Below are 23,315 nucleotides of genomic sequence, written 5' to 3' on the forward strand. Positions count from 1 at the left end.
GGGAACTGACAACCCATCCAAATACCAAATTTCTTTGTACTGGCCTGGAGTTAAGTGACTACTTTTTTTTTTTTTTTTTTAAAAAAAAAAAACCAAAAAAACCCAAAACAAAACAGGATGAAAGCCCATTCATCCCCGCTGGGACCTGGGGGAACTTACCATCTTGCAGGATGAGCTCAGTGCTTTGCAAAATTATCTAAACAGTGGGTACAATAAAAGGTGGGTCCCAGCCAGGACTCCGGATATGAGCACTTTCCATCCCTGTAGGGGAGTTCGGATTTCAACATCGGGGCTTGTTCCTTGCTGTCAGAACTGGAAGCCCAACACCCCTGAACATCAGCAAGGTTCAAGCCCAAGGGCACATGACTCCCATCGAACTCCTCCAATAAGTGACAAGTCCCCTAGGACAGGAGATCTGGGTGTCTGGGAGACAGAATAGGCAGTAGCCTTTTAAATAAATAAAACCATCTTCAGGACCGGTGCAAAGGCACTTGGAAAGCCCTTTGCTGTCACTGTGTTGACAAAGATGAAGCCTGTTTGTGCAGATTCCCTCAATCCCGACTGCAGCTACGCCTTTGAACAAGGGGGCCTAAAATGAGACTAATTTTAATGTTCTTTCTGGGTCTCAGGAGCACAAAGCAAATACAACTCACAGCCACATCACCACAGCCCCCTTTAAAGGCTAAACTCAAACAGCCAAGGCTTTCTCCAGCCCAGCCTTGAAGCCTGTCTCAGCTCAGCCCAAAGCAAAGGGGAAGAGTTGCTCAATTCTTTGCATTTCAGTGACAGGATCAAAAATAAGCCCAAGGGAGGAAAAAAAAAAAAAAACTTAAGAGGAAAAGAAGCACTTGCCTACCAACAACGGCTGGGCTCAATATGCTCAATTCTATTAGAATTTGTAGATGTTTTTCTCCAACTGCAGATGTAACACAGAACAGACAAGTATGAAAAGGTTTAGCCAAGAAGTAATTCAATGGTTTTACCATTTCTACCCCATCGTTTTCTTTCCATCCAATCACACACATTCTGAACGTGCTTTCCGTGAACATTCAAGAGATTACCAGGAAAGTCAGTGAAAGTAATTCAGCGTGAGCAAGTATCAGACAGCATTTCAAGAGCTAATTTTGCACTTAAATAATCACATTGAAAAAGAAGAGGCTAAGATTGCTACTCATCCAAAAGAGAATAAAAACATCTTCAGTGTCTTATGGAGTCATTAAAAACTAGCCCAGACAGCTAGAGGATTGCATTTTTACCCAGATTGACTCATAAGTGATTAGAATGGGATTAACAACAAAAAAAAATAAAAATCACTGGAACTGTTCCCACTGTAAAGTGGGGTTGAGTCAGAAACAATTATTTTCATCTGGGAAGTGGGAACTGTCATTTTGTAAAACTTACTTTACTCTGCTGGAAAATCACCAACTTTGCTTTGCTTGTAATTTAGAAAGGTATCTTTAAAATTTTTTAAAATTTTGTATTTTCATTTTTATCCATTTCATTGGATAGCACAAAAACACCACACACCACTTCTTATTTCAGGGCAAGAAAGTAATTTTTTTTTTTCCTCTTTCTGCTCTTCTTTTCCCCCTGCCATGTAAATCTATCAAAATTCCTCGAATTAGACAAACCCACTGGGTGTCAAATGCAAAAAAAAAACCCAACACAAAACCCACGTGCATTATCCATTTTATGGACACATTTTGGTTGAAAGGCAGGCTATATATGGAAATTTCCAAATGCTATATTTAAAATACGCCCCTGAAAGTTTTTTGAAAAGGTCGCCAGAAGATATTTCCACTTTGAGCTCAGAGAATTTAAAATATCCTTGATGCCTTCCCTGACGGTCAGCTTTTTGTTTCTGGAATGATCTGCACACAAAATTTGATTTAATGAACTATTCAGGCTTCCAAATAAACCTAGTAGAGACTCTTGCAGACTTTTTTGCAATCTGATGATGAAACTCATTAGACAAATTATTTCCAGTAAATTGCTCTCTTCACCCCGACTGAGTACTACCGCATTTAAGACTTGTGGAAACATTTTATTTTGAGATAACAGTGCTGATGCTACTATCCAAGAACAATAGAGGACGATTATAGATTTCATAGACCATCTAATCTAATTCCTGTATAAACAGGCCATAGGCCTTTTTTAAATTAAATGCCATTTCAAGTCTAATAGATACGGTTGAACTAAAGCACAGTTCTGGAAAGAAAAAGGAAAAAAGATGAAGAATGTGCAACAACATACTGTATCATCCCTCCAGCCAAGCACCAAAATCCTGTCCCGCCACCCCTGCCTCTCGCTGTGCCTGTCATGAGTATGTCAGGGCTCAGGGGAACGAACAATGGTTCAAACACAAATTTTGATGTATTTTAATGGCAGAGGAAAGACTTGGTAGCTCACAGCCTGCGTTTTCAACACAAGAGGCAAGAGGGAAATCTCTTACCCCATTTCCAATCTCTCTGTGCCATAAAAAAAGAGCTAAACGGCATCAAATGCCTGGGATTTTCAAAGTTTCTTGCAAATGAGCATTGCCCAACTTTGGTGTATTTTTTTTTTAGGTTTCGGTGCAGACCTGTGGATGCCTTTTCAAAGTTGATTATTGTGTATTAAGTACTCAGCAACAGCCAGTGGAGCGATGTCCCACCCTGGCTTCGCTGAAATCAGCTGGAGTTTTGCCATCGATTACTTGATGCAGATGCACGTGCTGTTGCAGAGTTAATGTGGAGGTGGAATTAAAGTCTTCCCAACACCACTGAGCAAGAAACTGGGGAAAAAATAAATCCTTTCTCCCCACTCAAACTCCTTGGATAAGTCACTTGAGACCTATGTGTGTGTCCCAAATCGGGATACTAAGAAATCATCTTCACAGGATCCCAAAGACCCATTTATTAGCTGTCCAGATGTAACTGCTTGAGGGGTGGTGACAGAAAACAGCCAAAACACCAGTGCTTTCGTTGACACTTTTACTTACACCCAGTGACAAGGTGGCACTAACAACACCCCCTCACCTACCTTTGCAAGGTGCTACAAGGAAGTTTGCACAGTGCTTTCTGCGCAGTAGTGTTACGGAAAGTCTGATGACTCCCATTTTCTCCAGGGTTTGTTAGAATAGAAAACCTAGCCCAGAAAAGTCTCTGTCTAGCATTCTGAAAGAGAAACAACAACAACTGGTTTATTTATATATTTAATTTTTAATTAAAAAATAAAGGTTATCTTAATACATCTCTTGCAGCCTTTGGGCAAAATGTACCCTTAACAAGACTTTATGAAACATGATGCACATCTATTCTTGGCACACATCTTAAACAAACGCGAACTTTCTGCAGCAACTTCTTAAATCCATCATTCTCCCAAAACCCTGAAAACATTTAAATGTTCTTTAAAAAACCCTACAAAAATTAGAAGTGGGCCCAAAGCAAAAATCCCAGATCCAAGCATCCCAAAGCTTTTGGAGCAGACTCAAATCCAAACCCTCATCTCATTCGAAGTTTTATCCTGGATCACTGCAAATTCACAGACACGGCACCCAAACAACCAAGAGAGATGAAATCCGAACGCTGACCCGGGTATGAATCTTGCTTCGGAAGCTTTGATCTTTACACGGGGCCAAAGGAAACCTATGGGTCTGAACTCCTTCTTAATATTGTTTAAATTGGGCCCATCCCTAACAGAAATAAGTGCTGGTTACACGATGAAATGGTGCTGTCAGAGCTCCCCATTTCTTAGCTGTCCCTGGTCTGAGACCAGACCAAGTACTCCGTCCATGTGCACTACTTTAAAGGCAAGGATCAAGTCAAGCGAACACACTGAACCCTCCAACACAGTCATATCACTACACATTTGCCTCCCGCAGCGTGAAAGGAGCCCTGGCCTTCTCCTCCACTTGCCAGGAGCTGTCTCAGGTTTCCAGACGTGGTTTTCTCTGGAAACACGTTCAGGCCTCCGTCACTATCTGTGGGAAGGCCTACGCACACCGCCGAGGGACGGGTCGTCACCACTCACACGGGACGTCTTTGTTCCACCACGGCCCACGATGGCTGATTCCCAAAGGCACAAAGTGACCAATCTTGAGACTTATACACAAGGTCTACATATATATATATATATTTATATATATATGTACACACACACAATTACATACATATTTAAATATATATATATACATATATATATTTGGTTTTGGTTTTTCTCTTTTATCTTTTTTTGCTTTCCTTTTTCCCCCCTTTCTCTCCCTTTTAACTTAATGGTGTAGTCTCCTCTGAGGAGGGCTCTGGTATATGTTCTGGAGACTTCTCTGTCTCCAAAGAGACTTCTGGCTTCTCCTCTGTCAGTTTAATCTCCTCGGGGGCTTGAGATCCCCCCAGCTCCTGACTCTGCGCCTGGCTGTTCATTTTCTCTTCCGCTTCAATCTCCTCCGAGGTGGGAATGGAGTTTTTCTTTGGACGGCCTTTGGGCTTCGTTGGAGCTTCCTGTCCACCCTTCAGCACCTGGAGCAAAGAGATGAACTGTCAGGATCAATCTGAACTCTGCTGCTGTGAGACATCCTTTAGAGAAGGATGAGACTCAGCTTTGACCTCAACGTTAGTCCATGACTTGGTCACCATTTCAGCCTCACAGAAATGTCCTGCATGCATGGAGTGAGTTCAGCCATCTTCTCATGTCAGTAAAACAAAATGCAAACATTGCCAGCAAGGACACCCAGAACTCTGGAGGTCTCTAAGTCAGTTCCTACAGGAGGCCCAAAAGCTACCTAGGCACACAGTCCTCAACACTACAGACAGGAGATTTTATACAGAATTCAGGTCTTTTCCTCAGTATTTGTTTTATTCAAAGCCCAAGTAAGAACAGTCATAAACCTTAGCTAGGATTTCCTCTGACTGTCTTTCCTCCAGCCTCTTTGCCTTCTGAAATAGCCTTTTTGTTTGTTTGTAACACCTGTATTAAAATGCATGAGACCTCTCTCCTCTGAGTAAAAGGTGGGAGTCAGCAAGACAGGTCTGTTCTTATGTTTAATTCCCTCTCCCTTCACTCCATCACTCCAGCAACAAGACACTTCCAACCAAAGATCTGTATCCAAGCTAATCTCAGACTTGTTTTAAGTGGCAGTAACTTCTGTAGCTGTCACATACATTCAAAGATACAGTCTAGAACTGCATCTCCTCTCCCACATCAGAATACATAAACATCTCCACTGGAGAATGTCACAGCATCATGCTTCCCACCAAGATTTATTGGACAGTTGTTCTTTCTAAGAGCATTTTAACTGGAAAAGGGCCATGAAGCTGAGAATAAGTGAAAGAGGTGAAAGGATGATATGAAAAGCAAGAATTAATGATATTAGCTATCAAAACTGCATTGGTTTCCATGGAGCAATACAATCTTTTTGGTCTATGCACATCCAATCCCACAAGTATTAAGATCAGAGGAATGCCAAAAATGCAGAGGGAGGTATTTCGGTTCTTCCCTCTGTTCTGTTCTCATTTCTCGTGTCCCTTTGCTTTGTGTTCTTCCTACTGCCTACGGTCCCCTCGAGCCCACCACATCTGCTGCAGTATGAACATTTTTTAAAAAGAGCATGTCTCTAAGAAAAGTGATCAAAAATAATACAAAATTTGTTATAAATAGACACAGGTCATTGACACTATGCTCAGCTTCCAAATCCGTTCTTTTGAAATCTGTTTTTAAGGACCATGGAGAATTGGTAACGAACCACTTACCATTTTCTTCCACTTCATCCTACGGTTCTGGTACCACGTCTTCACCTGGAGCTGAGTCAGCCCCAACGACTGGGCTAAGTCAAGCCTGGGAGACAAAACAGACACTGAAATGAGTTTACAGGGGACAAGAAGAGCTCAGATGCCAGGTGCAGCCAATCCAACACTGTAAGAGCATACAACAGTAGGACTGCCAGAAAAGATGGCTTTTTGTCTCTCTAATCTGCGGATTTGAGACAAGGTCAGACCAAAGTGGTAAATATCATGAATTTAGGATGTAAAGATAGATGCTTTCATGGAAGAAGCAAGAATATTTAGGTGTTTGCAGGCTATATGTTCTCTTCTCTCCTCTGTGACTGCTGGACGAGCCAGCAAACCTAGAACTTGCAGAAGTTTGCCTGTCCTCTCTGAAACACAAGCCCGCTGTGCTTCAACTGCTGACGCTCCACGTTTGTATATGAAGCGGGGAGCTACTGGTACACTGCATCCCTGAAAAACAGGTCTGCGGTGTCCGAAGCAAACATGTAAGAACCAAGACACCCAGCACCAGTCTGCCTTTGAAAGGGCTGCTCTTTGTACCATATTTCTTCTTCGCAACCTACATAATGGGGATAATAATACTTTCTCATTTCTCACGGAGTAGTAGTACATCTAAATCTACTAATTTCTTATGCATTCTGCTATTATAGGCAATTTAGGCTTATAAATGAATTTATTATTTGCGTGTTTAGCTTAAGGGTATATGTGGCAGACAGCCCATAATCCCGATTCATCCTCCACAAATCTCCAACCTATGCAAGTTCCTCTGAAACCATTCATTATTTCTATATTAAAACCCAGGATGTGAAGCAAACGCAGCTCAGAGTAACTCCTTATCCTTCCCCACAGGTGATAGCACCGTGCATCTGGCAGTTTTGTAATGGAGTTGCACAACGGATGGAGTTGGAAATCCTCAGCAACGCTGGGCAAGTGCCCCACAGAGTCACGCAAGTCCTGCAGGCGGGACAGCTCAAACTCAGAGTCACATTCCAAGGTGTTCTGGATTGTGTGAACTTTTTTGGCAAATATTTCCCTGTCTTTGGATGGGGGAAACACATTTGTCAAGGCCGAGTTTTTCATAATAAAACTTCTGTTTCAGCTGGGCTCCTAATGCAATCAGACTCACTCTTAGATTTACAAACACCTACATACCCCGCAGCAGCTCTCTGTGCTCAAAGTCACGCTCACATATTCATGCTTTCCCCCCCACACTTTGGATTCACGCTAGACCTACAGGCTTGGTTTGCCTGCTGCCTACTACACAACCCCACTGACTTAAAGATACCATTACTGTTATCTGAAAAGCAGACTCTAGCAGAGGCATTGTCTCCCTTACTACTAATAAATCCAAACTTCAGTTGCCCTCCCAGCGGTACAATCTTGCGTCCAGGCCAAAAGCTGCAGGAGCGAACGCAGATCACATGCCACTGCTTTGCCATCACGTTTCCAGCCATGAGTTGACAGAGAGAAACACTCCTTGACTAACTCTTCTCGCCTTAGTGCACATCTTATCACACTTTGATTCCCTGCAACCAGTTACCGCCTCTTGCCACACACGTTAGCGTAACCAGCATTGCCTAGAAACCCGAGGAAACAAACAGAGGGGAAGTGGTACATGGACAGGAATTGCTCATCAGCCTCAAACGTGTACAAAGCCAAGGAACAGTCACACAATAAAATTAATTAACAGCCTCGAGTGCTTCATCAACAATGTTAACCATCCGGTTGTGAGAAGCTGTGAGGAGTCAGTACAGGCGCATTAGGAACTCTGAAACTGTACGAGACAGCCCGGCCATGCCCATGAAGTTTGGTCCAGCTGCGATCCTTGGCTGGTGACAGGCAGTATGAGCAGAGAATGCTGATCTTCAAAACCAATTTAAATACTGGGACGCTGCCATCTGTGGAGTTCAAGGCCTGGTGTACCTTTCAAACCCTCTCTAGGTTTGCAAACTTCATAGGAATTCGACAGGTCTTTTTCCTGTAATTTAAACTTCCAGAGTAGGATTCAAAGCCTTTAAAAAGGCAAAAGCCTCTCCACAGTTTGCTTTGGCCATTTGGTACCAAGCAGTCCCTAAGAACTTGCCTTTTCCTTCACAAAGACAAAGCACTTGCCTGTGCCTTCACAAGGGCAAGGCAGCTTTCAACTCTGCGCAACCCTGGCTCTGTTTTCCAAGCTGATGGACAGGCCACAACTTCTCACTGAACTGCTACCCGAGTTTGCTAGATGAGAGCTAGTTCAGCACCCAGCTGACGCTACAGCCAACCTCTCATCTGCCATGGAGACACAGCCATCCATCACCAGATCCCGGGAGGAGACAGGCTCCACCTTTTTTCAAGTGTGCAGAAAGGCAGAGAGCCTTCTGCTCTGTACCTTGCCTGTCTCTGAGCCTGGATGCCTGCTAGTACGCACATATATCAGCATGTGGCACTTCCATCGATATAATCTATTCACGTCACCTTTGATCCCAGGAAAAGTTAGCCTTGAAATTGAATCTGGTCATCTGCCCGTGTCCTTGGCCAACGGCAGAGGCACGTCTGTGGAGCCAGAAGGCAACACACCACAGCCAGGGAGTGACGGCAGAGCAGGGCTAGAGCAGCCCTTTTGCTCATTCCCTTTCCTTTTGTAAGAGACTGACCTACCTGTCAGGGGTAGAGAGATACTTCTGCTTCTGAAATTTCTTCTCCAAGCCCATCAGCTGGAGCTCTGTGAAGATGGTCCTACTCCGGCGTGGCTTTTTTAACCGAGGCGCGGGCTGCTCTGCCTCCGACTCGCTGCTGGCATGGGTCTCGCTGGCGGGCGTCTCCGAGCTCGCAGTCCCCAAGGAGGTCTGGGCTGGCAGCACGCGGGAGCTGGTGGCAGCTGGGACGAGGTGAGGGACCACGGAGGGCTGCCTGGTGATGACGGAGATCAGAGGATACGCCCTCAGAGAAGGAGGCCCTGGCAGGGAAGGAAGCAGAGGTGGATAAAGGCCAGTTCAGTGGCAATATGGTGAAGTAATGGGAGCACTGGAGAGAGTAAGGGAGAGAAATACCTTTCCTGGCTCTGCCACTCAGTTGTTAAATGACCACAAGCAAGTCAGTTCCCCTCTCTGGACCTGTTCCTTCTCCCACATTGCATATGTCTAGCTTTCTTTGGGCTGGGAGCCTTGATGGGCATTTCCCTGGCACAGGGAAAGCAGGGCCTGCATTTCCAATGCCTTTTTTTTATTATTTTTAGGAGCTATTATAACACACCATTGAAGTCATCTAATTACCACAAGAGATTAAACTCAGCAAACGATGAAATCTGTCCCCATTCATGCAACTCTGCTTCTCTACAGACACTAGGGCTGGGTTTACTCAAGACAGTTACCTAATCTCCCTTTACAGGCGACAGACAGTGGAGTTCAAGTCACAATTCATCTCATCCTCTAGTAGGTAACAGAGTCAGATGAATCACACTTCCACCCTCTGCTGTCTATATTGACCCCGCTGACTATACAGGCGGATGAGGAGGAATAGGTCGGAAGCAGAGTTCTTCCCCAACTCTTCACTCTACCAACCAGTTGATACCAGCCCAAAACACCAACCAGCAGTTCTGCTCCAATCCTTTCAGGTCAGGGCCGGTCTGGGATGACAAATCTAAATGTTCCCAGACACTAGAGGAAGTTCTGATTCACATCAGACCTTCTGAATTTACAGCTATAGACAGACTTCTGCTCAGCCTTAGCCCCAGGAAATCAAATGTTCCTTTAAAATTCAGGCAGGGAAATAGGGCCACGGATGGGAAATGTTCATTTATTGCAAGATGGCACTTCTATACAACTTTGCAACCAACCTGCAGTCTGGGGCAAGTCACCTTCTTGCTCCGTACCTCAGTTTACCTCATTTGCAAAATGGAAACAATCTTCCTTACCCACTTCACTGGTGGTAAACCATGGATTAAAGTTTAATATACATAAAGTATTCCGAGATCTTTAGATAAATGGTGCTGTGGAAAGGAACATATTACACCAGCAGGCCTGATTGTGAAACTCTTGATATGAGTCACCACTAATGAAAATAATGATCTATAGACCTCAATGAGTCTATTTCAGTGAGTAACTCATCACAGTAGAAGAAAGGAGTTGCCAGCCTGGCCTGCTGATGACCTGTATTCCTTACCCTCCTCCCCAGAGTGAAGGGTTGTGATTGCACAAATCAGCTCCCAGGTAAGCTGCAGTGCACAGGGTATATCAAAGAAGCACGCAGCTTGTTGATCACCGCTTCCATCCACAACCACTGCAAGTTGTGTAAAATCTAGCCACTTACAAAGCAAGCTTGGAAAACTATTGCCAAAACACTGCAAATCCCAACAGACTGGGATTTAAGCAAGACTGTGACTACACACTGGGGTTTAGGCAGACTGGGACTTAAACCTTGCTTTCTCCTCCACATCTCTGCAACACTAAAAATCAAAATATTTCCATTCAATTTAAATTATTCCACTTAAATCACCAAGGAGGTACTTGAGAGATGAGATCAGAATTGCCAAACCAACCTTTAGCTTGTGTAAAGTGTTATCTACCTTTTCTTTCTGCGGATTTTTTTCAGCGGAAGACCGTGCTGATCTACAGCATCACCCAGTAACCTGGCAGAAATTCTGCCTCGATTTACAACCTCAGTGGCTGTTCAAAGATCATAAATTAGGATAGAGCGCGCCGTCCTTTGCTTTACACTACTAATTCTGCCCTCACTGATATTTATGCACCCACTGATACCAGCCAGCTGCACAGAAGGTAAAACAGATCCTGCCACCCCCATAGTCCACATCCTCCTCACCAGGACCCACTACAGTTAGTTTCTGCCATCGTGGGACAGCAAAAGAAATGCCGACCCACCAATGGAACAGCCAACTTTCTCTGTTTCAGCCAAATTTGCCAAGAAGAACCAGCCCCTCTCCTTTCTTGAAGGGCACCGACATTGCAAGAACTCTGGAGCCACCTCCACCGTAAGAGATGTTCCTGGGTGAGCGATGAGGTGTGTTGATGGTCTCCATCTGGCAGCAGTCCTGGGACACTGCCCCTCTGCACTACTGCTCTTTACTGCTCTCGTTCACAGAGGCTCTAAGAGAAGAGACTTTACGGATCCCAGTTCCAATCTGCTCCAATTAAGGAGACCGAAAACTCGTGCCCTAGTTTACACACCATAAAGGAGTGGATCCACTCTTATTATATGTTATATACCCTTATCCTCCTGTTCAAACCTTAACATCACAGAGCTCCTGCTCCCCTGCAAGTTCATTCTCCAAGCCTTATCTCAGCCTGAAACCCCATTCCTGTCCTTGCACATGGGTGGCTTTTGGCACCAGATCCCTGGTTAATTGATACTTTTACCCTTGTACCCCTCCATATTTCCAGCAGGGCTCTCCATAAACCACAAGATTATTACGGAGTAATAAATCACCAGAGCTCAGAAACCTCTGCTAGGCTCCAAGTGACTGAAACCTCTGGACAAAAGCATTTTTACAAGGAACTCTCTTCAAGGGAGGTCAGCAAAAGGTATTTGATATCAGAGCAATCAGGGATATTTGCTTTCCTATATGGCACGGTAGCAGCATGTGGGACTGCTTGGAGTGGGGGAAGGCTAGCTACAATGGTCCCAGAGTTTAAAATCTGCCTCCATCAAACAGAAAAAAGTCTCTTCAGGCTCTTTTTCTAATAATCAGGTAGGATCAGAAATAAAAGAACTGCTTTCCTCCTTTCAAGATCAGCAGCAAGAACTTGGCTATTTTTGCAGGGTAAACCAGTGGTTGGTTATTGGAGAAGCAGATGACATTGGAGTTGTTCAGGTCCACGTTTTCAAGTGCTGAGCACCTGAATCAGGGGATACATTTTCCAAAACGTTCAGCAGCCAGCAGCCGTGACCTGGCCAAATGCTCAGAAAAGCTCAGCACATGCTTATTTTTGGTGCCCACGTCAGGACACTTATTTACTTACGGCACTTCTGAAACCGCTGTTCTACTTCTGTGCAAGTAGTGGTTTGCAACTGCTGAGCTGCTTCAAGCTCCAGGTGGTGAACAGATCTGTGAGGCTGTTGACACCAAGCGTCTTATATTTGTTTATCATTTGTGCTCATAAGAGAAGCCTTTGCTTATGGTTTGACACCAACAGTTGCGACAGTGCTTTTAGAAACCATCGTAAATAATGAAAGCATCTGCTGATGTTCAGACCAGCCTGTATACAAGACTTCTCAGCTTTCTGCCCTCCGCCTGATGAGGACACAGGATGGTCAGGGCATAGAGTAAGGACAGCACTTAGAGAAAGGCGTGGGGTTCAAGGCTGCAGATATTTTTTTGGGGGAAAGTTGCTGGACAGAAAGGGGGCAATGCTTTAGCAGTCAACTCTCCTTGCAGATAGAGCAAACCAGAATAGCCTCTACACTGCACTACCTAGCTTCTAGATCAACAAGAAAAAAGCCCAAGTTCAGTGTTCTGTTCTGGATCTAGTTATCCCAAAGTTCAAAGGCAGCTGAAGTTGAGCCAGTCCACTGTCTCTAGGTACACTATTAACATGACTCCCCTTAAACCATCCGTACAGTTCTTACCCTGATAAAACCTTGGCTTCCAAACACTACGAAATCTGAGACTAGATCTAAATTTCACATCCCCCAGAGTTCAAAGGTATTTCTAGACTGACATGGTATTGTAAGAATGGAATAAGTTTTTAATCTTCAACAAATTAAATGCTGGCAAGCAGCTCTTGTCTGCTCAGCACTGTTGTGACATGCTCTGTCTCCCAAAATGGGAAGGAATGGAAATGAAGCACTCTTCCTTTCTGTACCTGCCTTTCAGAACAGTTTCAAGCTGAACGCATATTTTCCTGCATTGTTGTCTGAGCACCTTTTCCAATCCTGACCCACTGGTCTTTTGCACTTGAAAACCAAAAAGCAGCCCATGTAAGCCAGAAAATTAGCAATTAGTTTGTTACCCTAGCAACAGAACTCAGTATTAATTTATTGTTTCCATTTAAAACAATCAAGAGGTAGCACAGTCCAACCGTGAAGCCACCAGTGGTTTAGGACTCGAGAGATCTCAATGCTCTTCATAGGGACAGTGGTCTCTTATTATGTGGTCTTATACAGAAAAGTCCCAGTTTTATCTATTAGAATAGTCTTAATCACCCCAAAGTCTAGGGTGGTCTCAGGCTCACTTTGCTGCTGAATACTTCTCAAATACTTGGGAAGCATTAGTATAATCCATACTTCGTACCATGCACAACTGAGGGAGTGGTGCTTAAGCAACAGAAGTTTTCCTGCAGTTATTTTTTAAGCATTTGAATAGTCTCAATTTCAAGCAGCGAGAAAGCTCTTATTTCTGTCCATCTCCAATAAAGCTAACATCTGGCCACTCAGTTGCTAAAACTAACCAAGAGCTAAAAATAAAAAGGACATTGGATCTGCAGAGTGTTTTCTAAGGATCTGAAAACATTTTGCTTTGCTATTTAAATCAGGTCATGTTGGCAGCAGCTGTACAGTGAATAACACATCTGCCCCTTGCACAATGCACTGACCACACCACCTTGAAATGAACTGGCTTACTCAAGCCACACAGGTGTAGAAGAACCCTGGACTCCCATTTCCTAATTCCATGTAAAATATTTGTCTTAGAAATGTATCGTGACCTAACGTATCCAAAGATTTTTTTTTCTCACTAGTTTTCAGCAGTAACACCAAGAAGGAGGACAGAGAATTCATCCCATTTTCTCCAGGAGGTTTCAGTCAGGAATGTCAATTTTCGCTAGCCAAAACAAGCCAATATTCCAGGTGTAAACCTGCAGCGTGTCAGCCTTTTACTCCCTCCTGACCCCAGGTGTGAACCCAAGGGGTAAAGCAGCAAAGACTCAGGCCTCACCACACTGGCTCCAGCTCCATGAGCAGGAATTGGGAACACTTGCTTTTCAGATGACCGACCTGAAGTCATCTCTACTCATCTGAGGGGACTTTTCTATTAAATATCTTATGACCACTAGAGATGACACAGTAGGTACACCACCACTACACCAGATCACCTTGCAAATGTTTTAATTAAAAATAAATACTTCAAACAAATCTTTTCCCCCTCCCCCTCCTCCCTGGCTTACTTTCAACCCCGGCAGACACAGACTAGAGGGAAGAGAAAAGGGAAAGCACTAATTAATTGCACTGTTTGACTGCCGGCAATGGCAGAACAGTTTTCCTCCTAGGCAAACTCAGCTAATTCTGTTTTGGAAAGAAAGAAAAAGGAAGGAAAGATTTATGGATCAGCTCCTCTTGGCAGGTCAGCCCTGCTCGGAGGCAGAATGAAATCTCACTCAGGATGGGCTGCAGTGAAAGGTAAATAAGAAAAGAAAATGAACTTACGACTCAGGAAGGTCTATAAATCTGCTGTCTCCTGAGTGTCAAAACAAAAGGGAACCAAGAAGGAGTTGAGTTCATTTAGGAAAGGGCTCATTTTGCTGAAGGAGCAGGCAGCCTACTGAAAGGAAGAAGGAAGCCCTGAGTAAAGCAGAGAAGGCAAAAGAGGCAAGCAAGCATCGTGAATAAGTTGAACCATAAAGTCTGTTTAGCAGGGAGGGCGTTACATCTATTTTTTTCCACCACAGATCCCCAAAAGCTGAGATTTCCCAACCATGCCATTCCCACGGATCTTGGCTAAACTTTATCACCAGCCTCTGTGGGAGTGGAGGAAAGCCAGAGCTGAGCGTAGACCCGATATAATCCAGAAACTCAACATGGCCCAGGAGTCAACTGGTTAAAGACAACTGCCAAAGACCCGCTGCATACACCAAGACACAGGGTGTCCCCTCGGGTCAGTGTGGGCTCCTTGTAGTCACCTAGGGACTAGCACAGCTCTTACCACGCTTAGCTTCCTCAGCCAGCATGCACCACGTGGACCTGCAGCATCTCTCTTGCCCACCAGAAACCCCGCTGAGGGTAGTAAGGTAATTCTTGCTCTCAAGTTAGACCTTACCCATCTATTTTTGCCGACATTGGATTTAAGCCTTCTCTGCTCCATCTGTACCAGGCTCAGGCCCTAAGCAGCCCCCAGACATGGGGGCCTCTTCCTGCATGTCCTTGCCTCCCCTTTGCTACCCCCCAGCACCCTGAGCATCGGCAAGGGTGAGATCAGTGTCTCCCCGGGCACTGCTGCCTGTCTTTCCTGGAAAGCTGACTTTCCCTCACCTGGCAGGGCTTGTCGCAGCCTACATCCAGCCACGCTGCTGGCTCTCTTGCTGAGTGGACCTGTCATGAAAGCACTCACGCGGTCGGTCAAGGCAAGGCAGCAGGCAAGAGGCGGTGGGACAGGGTGCCCTTGCCAGCAGAGCTGTACCCTCGAGCTGCTAAGTTTACCACCAACTAAGCACCTCCCCAGTGAGATTCCTTCTCGCCTCTTCCCAGTGCTGACGCTGTATTTTTACAGGCACTGCCATACCAAGATACCTCGCTTATTTGCAAATGCATTACATTACCAAGAACACACAAAAAACGTAAGCCACTGTGTAAGTAAAAAAGCTGCACTCCTCTAATGTTTTCCTTAAGCTCCGCTTTATGATTAAGTATCAGAAGGCAGCTTGCATCAGGTTCTTCCTGAAATCAATGCTGTGCTCTACCAAGAACCCCAATAATGACATAAAGGCAAAAGGAAAGAGAAGAACAGCAATGGGCTGTGCATATACCAGGCAAATTCATTTCCCCTTAGGAACAAGCGCTTAGGAGAAGGATGAAGGGAAACAACCAGGTCCCCCAGCCTCCTTGCAAATAGCCCGAGATCCAGGCCTTTCCCAGATGCTCTGCCCACCGCAGCACTGTCATTAACAAACACTTGAATCCCAGGTTAAAAAAAATGACCTGGGTGATGTTTACGCTATGCAGCATGGTGCTGTGCACAGATCCCTCAGCTATCTCTAGAATGGGAAGCAGCACAGCCATGCCAGTGTATGATTGCACCTGAGCTAATTATGGCCTGAAGAGAGGTGGGCTAATTGGGTTGTGAACACTGTGTTGACAGCTTGACAGTTTCCAAGACACGAGTTGGTGTATTTGCACAGTGCAGCCCTTGCATCACGTTGACACAGATGGTCCTCCAGAGCTAGCTACCCCTCCTGTGTCCTCTCATAATGGGCTGGAAGTCCAGGCACAGCCACAAAGTCTGCCTGAAGCTGTCCCCTGCACAAGCCAACTGAGCCTCAAGCCCAGAGGTGGTACCTCAGTATGGACTTAAATGTTTTTATCATCCCTGGCAAACAAAGCTTGGCCAGCGAGGTGCTGATAGATAATTTGTCAGGAATCCTTCATATCAACCAGTTCAGACATTGATTCTCTTCTCACTTTTTCCAGTCTTACTCTAAGACAACCCTACAGAGCCTTCCCCTCTTTGAACACTGAAATAGCTGGTAAACCCGCATGTGATCCTCAGACCCTTTAAAAGCGCCATATCCCAACACTATAATCAGATCTTTCTGTGGCTATTACATATTACATAGGAATTCTGGGACTGGGAATGTCTAAGAATGCTCTTCATTGCCATTCCTCTTCTCCAGCACCTCAGCACCTAAGAGCTTGGTCATTTAACTAAGAGTTAGCATTGTTTTGGAAGAGGAGATTTGTCATTTTGTTGTTTCTTTTTCTACTAGCTCTCTTTTTCTTTGGTTACATGTGGAAACCAGTTGTAGCTAAGCTAGAGCCAAAGTCTCTGCACATGAGCAGAGGTGAAGGGCACTTCTGGGACATTTTGAAAGCTTCCAAAAATAGTCCCAAGACTCAGCCCAAATGCACAGAGTCAAAATTTCCATGGGAATCATGAGTGTCACAGAGGCTACAGGAAAGCAGAGCAGTCAACCCTGAAATCTAAGTGCAGAGCTGGAGCACGAAGAGACACTGCTAGAGCTCCAAAACAGCATGCAGTGAGGTTCCTTGGAGTAAAGTCTAACTGCTCCTCAATCAAAGCTTGCAGTTCACACCATATTCTATTTCCACTTCGATTCAATTAACCCTATTAGCCTGACAAGGTCTTTTAAAAATTAAATGTAACTCAGCTACACACTAAAAACTCTGCTTGATAGCAAATGGCTTCTCTCCCTCATGGGAGAATCCAGACCCAACTGATGTCCGTGGCAAAATGCCCATCAGCTTCAGCAGAGCCAGGATTTCACCTGCACGTGTCCGCAGGAGGAAAATTCAAAAGAAATGAAAACCAGTGGGGCTGATTTTAGCACAGCTAAAATGATCCTATTTTGGGGGGCATTCTGACTGAAGGCCAGTTCTCCAGGAGTCTGTACCTTCTGTGATGAGCCAAGTGTTAAGTGGGAAAGAAAGTGGCATCTTATCAACTTGTAATTTTTGGCAACAGCTTCTTAGGTGGGGGAAAATTAGGGCTCATCCAGGAGTCCTATTTTACCTCCCTAGGCACAGTAGAGAACAGTCCCTTTTCTGTCCAATCAAATTGTTTTGAGGGAGCGGGTTTTCACCTAAGTCAGTTGCAAACAAAAACACTGATGTCTGCAAACATTAACTTTTATAACAATGAATATAAAATATTGCAGCTAGAAGATGCTCTTCCTCACAGCATCTCTCATCATGCAACTACCTGTCCAGCTTCCCAGAGGTGAGCAAAGCTGGACAGGGGCTTCAGCTGCCATTCCCCAGGCTGCGGGGCACTCAGAGCTGTGGTCGTGTTCAGCCCAATTTCAAAGCCACGAGTGAAATTTCCTCAGCGCTTGGAGCTGCGAGATCCAGGTTTTCTGTTTCAAGCCTGTCCCCACTAGCAATTTATCAACATAATGTTTCAGTAGAACTTCTACATAATAACAGTAATTAATAAGTTTGAATGCATCTGAGGCATGCATGCCGGAGGCCTTCACAAAAACTAACCAGAAAGGTAATTAATCCTTACTTAATAATGACATTTGATATTTATATTGTTCTTTTTTACATGTTTAAAGCACCATACACACAGTAAGTAATTGGCCTTGAACAAATGGTGAGCCCGAGAGCCTCCCCAAATGAGGAATTGTCTCACTCCTTGCTGCCACAGGCAGATGTGTAATACCCTGCCTTAGACAGGACAGGATGTGGAGTGATTAGCTACCTCATAAACACAATCCAAAAATTCACCTACAGCATCAGCATCTCCAGGGATGCCAGATCCCTGAAGGATGGCACCAGGGTTCTTCTGGCAGGGCTGGCGATAACCGTTACAAGAAGATGGCTTTGTTTGAGGGCCATACTGGTGGGGGAGGAGATAGGAATGCATGTGGAACCTGGAGTCGGAAGACCTGGTTGTGCTGCTAACCTGGGGCTAGTCACTGCACCATGGTTTCCTGTTATCACAGGATAGCAATGCTTAACTGCTGAGTTTCTTCTCAATTGCCGGAAATATATAAGCAAGCACCACCTGGGTGCTATAGGTTGTTCTTCTCGCACACAGCGGCCTTTCTTCCAGGCTGTCTGTCAAACAGGAGAGTGTGCCAGGACCTTGTCAGATCCTTAGTGAAGAAGAAAATTTATATATAAAAGAAGATTTATTTTTTTTTAAAGAAGCTTTTAAAGAATCTATTTGGCCAGCACTCAAGAAATCCTTTGTAGCAAATGTAATAACACTCTGGCTTAATCAGTGGAGAATGAATCAGAAGAACACGCATCACTTTCCTATTTTGAATTATTCTGCTTCACTTATTCAAACGGCAACCTGCCTTTTGGAAGGGAGCCCCTCCTTGACTCAAATCTACACTCTTCAGGCAAAGCGAGCGTGGCTCAGGAGGTCCTGCTCTTTGTCTGAGGCTACAGAAAAGTGATTCTGTCTGGGATTCCTCATCTTAAGCAGATGATCCCATTAAATCCTACTCAGTGGGAAAGGAGGTGCTCTGAACCCAAACAGATCTGTCATAATATCTTCTATCAGGATATATGGGCCCAAGGCCATCACGACTGGAAACGGCTCCAAATGAACAGTGGGTTTGGACATGAACCTCCATTCCAGGCCCTTACTGTTTGGACTCCGAGGGAGTTTTAAGACCAGGCCACATTAGTCCCAGAGAAATAAACATGAGCACATCTCCATAAACGACAGCTCTCAAGACAGTGCAGGAAAGTTCCTGGGATACAAGCCACCATTTACCATATCTGTATCGAGGGACACTTTGGCTCCATTAAGTCAACTTCAATTTGAAGCTCTTTCTTTTGAACTAAGTCATGTTAAATACTTCAGCCAAGCGTTTCCTCCGTTACTGAGGATAAGACAACTCTAGAGCTCATCACCCGTTGGACCCAGATTTAGCAAGCAAAGTAGCCAAAAGATTACAGAATCAAATAGCTAGAAGGAATGGATTTACAGGCAGTCTCTAGTCTTGTCTGTTGGGGGTGGAGGAGGAACACTGCACCGAGGAGACACAACTCTCATGGTGTCTAAGCTTAAATTGCAACAAGTTTGTCTCTACTGATGACAGCCAGATGACTAGACATCTTGAGACACTGGGGAGAAACGTAGGAGGCCAAATCCAATCCTCTGTCCAGATGGTGTCACCGGTCAAGGAGCAAGATTTGGACTTAGATCGAGAAACAGATCATCAGAGCCGAGAGGGTACGGTTTAATGGAAGGATAAGTCACGTTCTGTTCTTTATGCTGCTCCCTAAGTATCTCTTCCTGGCCACCATCCAAGATATGAGTCTATAAGGACTTTGGACTGACACATTATGACCATTCTTATATCCTTACACATTTGATAAATAAATCTGCCTTCTCTCAGGATTTCACAGTTTCTGTCCAAGTTCAAACACATAATGCCATGCGTGCATAAATCAATCAGTCCTTTACTTCCTGCTCTGTTAATTATTATCACAACATCCATAAGCAAACACTGGCCTTGGACAGCTGACTAGCTGTGCACACAAAAGCACTCTTCAGGTTTCTCAAGCCCACCCTTGTGTGAGCTCCAGCAAAAAGCTTGCCATAAATATCACTACTTCTTCCTGCTTCGAGCCTCTAAACACTCTGGTGAGTGACACATGGGAAGAAAGAGAGTTCGATTGTTTCTAAACACCAGACTGTGTAAATTTTGCCTGATGGATCTTTTGGAATAGGCTTTTTTTCTTCTTGGAAGAATAGTAGATCAGTGTTTAAAATACAGAGACACCCCCCTCTTCCTCCTCACTGAAATGAAAGGGGGATTTCACCAAGTACCAGTGTTAACCTGAAAGAGACCCGTCACATCTTGGCAAAGCCTTTGCCTCTTATAATCGTGGCTTATCGTCTCAAGGGTTGCTTTATTAATAATCTTGCCCCCATCAGGACACGTTTAGCAGAGGGGTTGGTCTCTCTGAGCTGCATATATGATTCTTTGATCTTGCATCTGCCCTAACAGAGAGAAAACTCATCTCTGTTTCCTCTATGGACAAAAATAAACTCTGTGGACGATTTGGCTGAACAGCTGCACAAACAATGCAATTTAGAAGGATGCAAATGATACACGAGCAGGTTTTGTTCACAGCCTGTCTATCCTTTGTGTTTGCCAATTAGATCAGCGATCGTAACCCAGCTCTTGTGGCCAGGGTGAGCAGGAGACACATATACAGGGAATAAAGCTAAGCATAATGCACATCACAGTATTATTCCAGGAAGCTGAAACCCTATTATCAGAATCTAGAGCACCTTGGAATAAGGATTTCCTCCAAATCTGATCTTCTTGGTTGAATAAGCTGACAAAGACTTTCATAGCTTCCACCGGCACAGGGCATAGCTATTTTTATTCCCTCTACATTAAATAACAGCACACCCATGTCACTCCATGAATTGAATCTTAACCCAAACAGAATGAATCTAGGACGGCTAAGCTTTCACTTTTTGGATGGGGAAAAAAAAAAACCCCACAGCTGAATTTCAAGTTTATAGAAACCTTTCATTGCAAACCATTCTGCAATACTGGTAAAAATCAGTGCTTGCAACTTCATTCCCGAAGCTGCTCCCTTGACTTCAGGACTGTCTACATTATATAAAATTAGTCATGAGCTGAAGATGTTGCAAGAACCCTCAGTCATATGACTTCTACCTGCAGCCGTGACTATCCGACACGGACATGGGGAGGAAGGATGCTGACATCGGTTACACCCCCAGTCTCCAGGCAAACTGATATTCCACTCACTCCAACATCTGTACTCAATTAGCCTGTCCTGTGGCTCAGGAGTGTGTGAGGACGAGGAAAGCTGCATTCACTACTAGAGACATCATGGAAAGAGCATGTCAGACTGCAGCGTTACACATGTATTTTCACTGCAGAGTACAGCCAGTGGATGAAAACACAAGCAGAGCAGACAAGGTAGCTATGGGGTTGGTCTGTAGCAGGGAAACAGAGGTAAGCAACAAGCAGAATAGCCAACTGCTCGGTGGACAAGGACCTAGAGGACTCCAAACAACAGCTCTGTCCACCCTACACCAGGGTGTACCAGCTGCATCAGATATTCAGCCTGTACAAACCTGCAGAGCCCCCACCCCAATCAAAACCAGCCTGATTTATAGCAGCTGAGATCCACCCCATTAATTTCAGAGCGGGGGGTGGTTTGGGGTTTTTTTTCAGCTGAAGCACAAAACGAGTTTTGTTCCCATTGAAATTAATCTGATCTCAAAAAGCAAGCTAAAAAATGTCTCAAGGATGGGCAGTCTCAAAACGGACACACCCAGAATAAGTAGTTCCATGAGAAAAATGTCAGCCTTAGAGTTGCAAAGCACTTTGGAGGCATGCAACCACTTACATGTCAGAAAAGCGATGACAAGGTTTTCCCAGCTACCAGGCTGCCTGTACCACAGCACTGGTGGAAGGAGAAGCCAGAAATTCCAGTTGGTGAGCTCTGGCTGTCCTGATCTCCAAAGAATACGAGCCCTCACTCATGTCAGACATTAGTATGCCGGGTTTTTTTCTGTTCTGATAGGAAGTCAGCCAAGGAGACACTGTTTTCACATCTCCAGACAAATACAGATCAGACTTAGGGTGGAGATAGGCCCTAATTAATCATAAGGGATTGAATTAGATTTCTACAGTGCTTGAATTCTTCTAGCTTTAATTGTGAATTAACGCCATCACAAACAGAAATGTTAGAAAAGACACCTGTTTCCGACAGCTCCAGTCCAGAACTACAAACACACCCCTAGAAACGTGCTGATTTAGAGATCCAGATGGGAGACCCTCCCTCACCCTAAGGTTTGGAGGGCTTTGAGTCAAAGCTTTGGTTATCACCCATCTCTGGTTTTCATCAGCACATCTATTTACCTCCGATTCTCCTACGGCACCTGTCACTGAGGAATGCAGCATCGCCGTGTTCTACAGGTACGTCTGCGACTCGATAATCTCATCGAAATACCAATCATAAAAGTCAATATGCAAAAAACAATGCAGCCCTTTCTTCCCTCCACACGTGTGTGGGTGTACAGTCCCCGCTACCATCAGAAACAGCTCCAGGCTGATGGGAATATAGTCTCATTCCCAACGACTTTATTTACTCTCACCTGCCCCATAAAGGGCCAAAAGAACAAAGTTCTGTTCACTTAGATGTAGATTTGGGGGAAAGAGGACATGAGGCGTAGTGTTTCCAACCCTGCCACCGACTTAATGTACAATCTCAGCCAAGTCCCTGAATCTCACTGGACTTCTGTTTTCCCCACGTGCAAAATGAGGACGATAATACCTACCACACAATGTTGTTGTATGGTCTGGGAAGTACTCAAAGGGAAGCCACGAGGGGAGGCAGAGGTGTTATTATCTCACATTAATAGACGGCATGAGCACTGCATTGAGACCTCTCTTTTGTGTCATATGATTACGAAATTCCTTAATGTGCCAGTAATATATATGTTAATATCGAAGCAACGCATGTATCCTGTTATTGTGCAACCGGCACTGTTTCCACAGGAACTCCTTCAATAACAGGCACATATGCAGCATGTGGTTTTTCAAACCAAAATAACTTTTTTCAGCTTTTTTTTTTTTAAAAAGTTCTTCTAAACCAAGAAGGGTATTCTGCCAAAGATCAGCTGTGGCTGCCAATTTTTACATGATGGTGATCTAAATAAATCTGCAGGGAATATTTTTTTATATTTCCCAAATACCACCATTACCACTCTTTTATGTGGCACTGCTGGGATGAAACTCATCTTAGATTTGGCATTTCCATGCTCTCCCCGCAGACAGCATGACAGACTCTTTACATTGCCAGTGTTTTTATTAAGCTTTGAAATGGGGGACATATGGAATGTTATTGTCCAGACAACTTAGGCAATTACTGGCATTTACTGGTATATGATGAAAAGCAACCAACACTACCAATCCACCAAGTTGAATTGGTTTGCTTTGCTCAGCAATGGCGTAATCGTTTTGAGATATCTTTTAAATTCTGAGAGCTAAAAGAGCCTTTAACTTATGTTTGCTGAACCACATATGAAAAAGCACTTCAATCCTAACATCTTAAAAAAATCCTACTCATCTTTTTCTCTCTCTCAAGTATCGATGCCATGCCTACAGCTGTCTCTGTTTCCATCCAGAAGATCTGCTGGGAAGCCAGATCCAAGGT

General features: G+C 44.4%; 1 protein-coding gene across 1 annotated transcript in view; it reads right to left on the reverse strand.

The window, feature by feature from the left end:
* Positions 1-3,186: 3,186 nt before the first annotated feature.
* The window catches only part of BARX2 (BARX homeobox 2), a 36,946-nt gene continuing 16,817 nt past the window's right edge, over positions 3,187-23,315 (reverse strand). The window contains exons 2-4 of the mRNA XM_074895021.1: positions 8,403-8,700; positions 5,727-5,811; positions 3,187-4,496 (exon numbers count right to left, since the gene is read on the reverse strand). Of these exons, the coding sequence (XP_074751122.1) occupies positions 4,245-4,496; positions 5,727-5,811; positions 8,403-8,700 (635 nt within the window). The 3' untranslated portion in view covers positions 3,187-4,244. The remainder of the gene's footprint in view (positions 4,497-5,726; positions 5,812-8,402; positions 8,701-23,315) is intronic.

Source organism: Strix uralensis, chromosome 26, assembly GCF_047716275.1.
Source record: "Strix uralensis isolate ZFMK-TIS-50842 chromosome 26, bStrUra1, whole genome shotgun sequence".
Taxonomy (NCBI): Eukaryota; Metazoa; Chordata; class Aves; order Strigiformes; family Strigidae; genus Strix; species Strix uralensis.